General features: G+C 32.1%; 1 protein-coding gene across 1 annotated transcript in view; it reads left to right on the forward strand.

Annotated features, from left to right (window-relative positions):
- The window catches only part of LOC107654422 (uncharacterized), a 1915-nt gene extending 521 nt beyond the window's left edge, over positions 1–1394 (forward strand). The window contains exons 2-6 of the mRNA XM_016441467.1: positions 171–336; positions 624–782; positions 861–925; positions 1058–1127; positions 1282–1394. Of these exons, the coding sequence (XP_016296953.1) occupies positions 171–336; positions 624–782; positions 861–925; positions 1058–1127; positions 1282–1285 (464 nt within the window). The 3' untranslated portion in view covers positions 1286–1394. The remainder of the gene's footprint in view (positions 1–170; positions 337–623; positions 783–860; positions 926–1057; positions 1128–1281) is intronic.
- The last annotated feature ends 4292 nt before the right edge of the window (positions 1395–5686 follow it).

The raw sequence follows: 5686 nt of genomic DNA on the forward strand, positions 1-5686 counted from the left end.
GATAACCTTGATTTAATATATTTTTTTAAAAAGCTAGACTTAATTTAAGGGACACATGGTTTACTGTTCTACTGTTTGTGTAATATGGCTTCAAATGACTTTTGTATTAATTTATAGAGATCTTTCATTTGAATATCAGATTATTTTTTTTTTATCTTTGTTGCGTGTAGATATTTCAGATCTACATCCATTTGTGCAATGCACCATGAATATTGCAAACTTTACAGTAGAGATTGAAGATGGAGCATGGGTATGTGTGGGATCATGCAAAAAAGATCCCAACTTCTGCAATCAACAAGGTGAATGCCAAAATGAAATAAATGGACCACAGTGCAAGTAAGTCCTTAAAAGCAAATTCTAATAAAACTACATGCACAGTTTTCAGTTGATCAAAGGATATTTACCTACAAATGATTAAAGTGGCTGCCCTCAGATTGAAAAAAAAGGTTATATAAAAGCTTATTACTTTAAGAATTAACAGAATATTTAAAAAAAGCAATTCAAACTTAACAAATCCACTTCTGAATTTGATGGGCAAGAATGAAATATCGGCAAAAGTTAATGTCTTCAGGAGTTAAGAAATCATTTCTTATCAACTCATCCTCATTTTGCTAATTGTCTAGCTGTTACAGTTCTTACTTTGAGAAGTACTATGGAGCTCAGTGTGAGCTTTACAGCAGAGGAGCCGGTTTCTACGCTGTTCTCTTCGGCTGTTTAGTAGCTTTTGCTCTACTTATCATCGTTTCAGCTGTGATGATTGTGGTGCTCTACAGAGCCAAGAGGTCTGTATAACTATTTCTGTGACTTATTCAAAGACCAAAACAAGAAAACAAACAAATAACACTGTGTTCTCATTTTAGCAGAACATCAAGCAAAAAAAGGCTATCATTATTTGACGATGACTTCTTTGATTTTACATCAAGAGGTATGATATCTATCTGTTGCTTTGTGCATGCTTTAGTAAATAGCCTATACTTCAGCAGCTGTACAATATGAAACTCTCAAGCATAACTGTCATCAAACTACATAACTGAAAATAATAACTATATTATTTCAGGATCCATAGACAGAGGTTATGGGCATCAAAACTTTTCAGTCAGAGAAGATTCAGAATCTGGGTCTTTCAGGTCATTCCATGAAAATACATCTATACAGTAGGATGAGCAATTGTGCATTTCGTTTAATAAATATATTGGAAAAAGATATAAGAACCATAAGATGTATTGGTAGTTGAAAGCTCGCTTCCTTTTTTAATCACAATTTTCTTCCTGTCTGCTACAGATAAAGACCACAGCAACTGAAGTGGTGGGTGACTGATGAACAGATGACAGATATTATTTTTAATATTTTTAAAAGACGTCAGACACTATAATCTCAGGAAGCCAACATAATACTACATGCATTTACTGGGTTTGTTTTAGATTATTTAGAGTATTTCAAGTAAAATCTATTCTACTCTCTTTTCTATTTCTACTTTCTTTCTTTTTTTTTAATAAAAAAATACCCTCTAACACTAGAGTTCCCTATTCTTTTTCTATTCTATCTACCTGTTTTCTTTTTATTTAGCCTATTATTAAAAAAAAAAAAAACTTGCTACTTGTACTGCGTTAGGCTAACCAAGACTTGTAACTGCACTTACATATTATTGCCCTTTTGTTGCTTTTGATTGCTTTTATTGTCCTCATTTGTAAGTCGCTTTGGATAAAAGCATCTGCTAAATGACTAAATGTAAAATGATTGTCAAGTATCTGTTCATAATAATACATAACACAAGAACAATGTATAAAGCACCTCTGTCAAACTCAGTCACTTAAAAGCACTCATCTATGACACCAAGCACTCCAGGCTAGCATATGCATAAATCAATAGTAAACAAATTAAATAGGTCGGGGTTGTTAATATATGGTCCACTACTTTACACAAGACAAACAATCACAAAACAGGCCAATCAGAACAATTCTGTCTGTTTGCACACCCTGTTGCACACATACCTTGTATTTTTATGATTTCTGTGATGCTTCACTAGAGGGCATGCTTTCCATGGGTTATGGTTAGTCATGTAAACTCCTCTTTTACACTGTCACTCTCTCTTCGTCCATGTTTGATAATTAATATACATTAGACGCTGTACTTCGGTCCAATGAGCTGACGGTGTGGGCGGGGCTTCCTGCTCGACGCCACATAAATACAAACCATTACAAACATGTATATATATATATGTGCATATAATTTTTTGTATTTTTATTCTTTACTACTATGTGTTGTATGTGATGTGGTGGTTGTATTTCTGAGCCTAAGACAAATTTCACAAATTTCCAATAAAGTGTACCTAACCTAACCTAACAAACCAAGCGCGATCCTCGCAGTTTGTTGATATTTACATTTAGGCATTTAGTAGACGCTTTGATCCAAAGCGACTTACAATATAATAACATAAGCAACAATAGTCGTAGTATACAATGCAAGGTTTATTAGAAAGCTATATATAAGTGAGCAATAAGAGAGAAAAGCAAAAATATTTGTTTTCTTCTATGAGAGTTTGTTACTCTGGGGTTTAAAAAGTACATTTGTAATAATAATCATCCCCATAAATAATTACATATTTTATGGCTTCCTGCTCGACGCCAAATAAATACAAACCATTACAAACATGTATATATATATATATGTGCATATAATTTTTTTTATTTTTATTCTTTACTACTATGTGTTGTATGTGATGTGGTGGTTGTATTTCTGAGCCTAAGACAAATTTCCCTCAGGGACAATAAAGTGTACCTAACCTAACCTAACAAACCAAGCGCGATCCTCGCAGTTTGTTGATATTTACATTTAGGCATTTAGTAGACGCTTTGATCCAAAGCGACTTACAATATAATAACATAAGCAACAATAGTCGTAGTATACAATGCAAGGTTTATTAGAAAGCTATATATAAGTGAGCAATAAGAGAGAAAAGCAAAAATATTTGTTTTCTTCTATGAGAGTTTGTTACTCTGGGGTTTAAAAAGTACATTTGTAATAATAATCATCCCCATAAATAATTACATATTTTATTCTAATTGCTACCACATTAACCAGTTAGTACAGTCAGTTATGTTGTTTTTTAATATTTGTTTTTGTTGACACTGTAGGCTACTTTTACTCATATAGTATCAATGTTTTTTGTTATGATAGTATTGCTCGTGTTTACATTGGAAGCACATTAATGTATTCTTAAATTAATATTTATAGGGAATATAAATGCGCCCAAATACAATTCTTAAAACAAAGCATGTGCAACATTACTAATTGCTTGCTACATTGACCATCATGTGCATCAGGATTTTGTGGAGGAAAAAAACTGTTGCAATGTCGTTATAAGGTCACTAGGAGGCACTACAGACTTAATTATTCGCCACCTCATCCTCACCTGTTTGGCTGATGCTTCTCATCATCAAAGGCGTCTTTTACTTTTAAATGGTAGTTTGGTCTATCTTGGTCCCATTCTGTAGTCTTAGTCGGATTTCAAAATAGGAAATATATAATGACAATATAGCCTACCACATTTATGCACATTGTGTAGGTACTTCATGACCACTTTCATAATGCACAAATATTTTCATACAGCATTGAACAGATTGATAACCTGTGTTCTCTTAAACCTCACTAAATATTTCTAAATAAACATAGTTTGCTATGCTAACACTCCTTAATTTACTTGTCATTTAGCTGAGGCTGTATGCATGTGCCACACCTATATGATCGCAAAAGATGCTATCTGCTCTGGACGTTTATATATATATTATTTACACACACAAACACACTAAGAAACAAAGTATATGAATGATATAAATGATTTATTTTATTTATCTTATTATATCTTTATTTAACAATTTAGGGAGGTTTATGCAAAAATGTACACAATATAAATAATCAATTATAAAAATTATATATATGTATGTATGTATGTATGTATATATATATATATATTAGACAGCCGTGTATATTTGTGTGTGAGTAAGTGAATGTTTTTATAGGGTTGATAGATAATAGATCAGGGGCATCTAAACTAGCTGTTTGCATTTTTTGGACCTGTGGTTAAACCATCTCTAGTTCCTCCCTTTTGTCTGCTTTTGATGGTGCTGTGATTAATCAGGACGTTTATCTTTCTTTAAGAGTTGAATTACTGGTTTGCAAAGAGTCATTTCCATTTCACATGTGAGGTGAATCAACTGAAAATATCTCTGAAATGACTGTTCTGTGTCATTACTATTATTTTTAGGACATTTTTAATAAATGCCACCAGATTAAGTTTGAGTTATAAAAAGAAATAATTAATTTTTTCAATTCAGTGTTAGTGTAATATATAATTTTCAAATGCTTAGACAGCATCTCCTGAGAGTATGTGCTGATAGATTGCTTAAAATAAATCTGAAATAAAATATAAATATTAGATGAAAAACTTGAATCAAAATTAAGGATGTTTCTTTGGCAACTAACTGAAACAAAAAAAGTTTATTAAAATGACTGAAGTACTAAAATTATTCAATTAATTAGAGCTATATTAATATAAAAAAATCTAATAAATATAACACAAGTACATAAAATGACTGAAACTAAAATGAAAACTGCAATATCAAAATAAAACAGAAACGGAGTAAAAGCAGCTGAAGATGAAGAGCATGACTTCATTTCATGTAATCTGAGACAAATTTGTCAAGTAAAAAAGTTAATCTGTTCATCACATGATCATGAAAAAGTACAATTGAGAAGTCATTTCAATTTCAGTTTCAAGAAGCTACAGTGTTTGAAAGCAATGGCAGACCACATGATGTTCTAGGTGGTCATATTTATGATTAACAACACGGTTAATTTGAGCTTCTATATGTTATTTAGTATTCATTTGAAAGGTTTGGGACATGCAGGGAACTTACTGTTTGCTTATTTCATCCATCCAAGGCTTATGGGCAAAAAAAAAAAAGAAAAAAAGACCAGATTGAGATTCATTGTAGTTTCTATATATCATTTAGTCTTGAAAATGATCAGTTTTGGACATGTAGGGAACATATTGTTTGCTCATTTCAGCTGCTTATCATTTCATCCAAGGCTTTTACGCCTTGAAAAAAAAAAAAAGAAAAAAAGAAGACCAGAGAAACAGCATTTTCCCCGATCAGCAAGGCAGAAAATACCGGTCTATGTGAATAATTTTCAGGTTTGCTAGATGGTGCCCTGTAAAACCGCTCCGAGACACGCATCCCTTCAAACCAACCCATCATCCCCATAAAACGCAACCACAGAACTGATCCAAGATCGGTTTAAAAGTGCAAAAGTACAGTTCACCTTCCTCCTGTCTGGAGCCAGGCCAATAGTAATGAGGCAGAGCACGGGGCGTGGATGTGATAAAACAGGCAAAACAGCTATATCTCTGCGTTTCACAGAGATACAACATACTTCAGAGAATGAAATACAACAATATCAGATAAAGACAAACTTGATTCATAAATAAGTTTATTTTTATGACTTTAAAAGGATACAATACACTAAAAACTATTCAGTTTGGGTAAGAGGACAATGTTAAATACTTTTACACATCACAACATACTGTTTTCTCAGTGCACTTTGCTTTATATATATTTTTATATATATACACACACACATATATATATATGTGTATATATATATATATATATATATATATATATAT

The sequence above is a fragment of the Sinocyclocheilus anshuiensis genome, unplaced genomic scaffold (assembly GCF_001515605.1).
Source record: "Sinocyclocheilus anshuiensis isolate Anshui unplaced genomic scaffold, SAMN03320099.WGS_v1.1 scaffold527, whole genome shotgun sequence".
NCBI classification, from domain to species: domain Eukaryota; kingdom Metazoa; phylum Chordata; class Actinopteri; order Cypriniformes; family Cyprinidae; genus Sinocyclocheilus; species Sinocyclocheilus anshuiensis.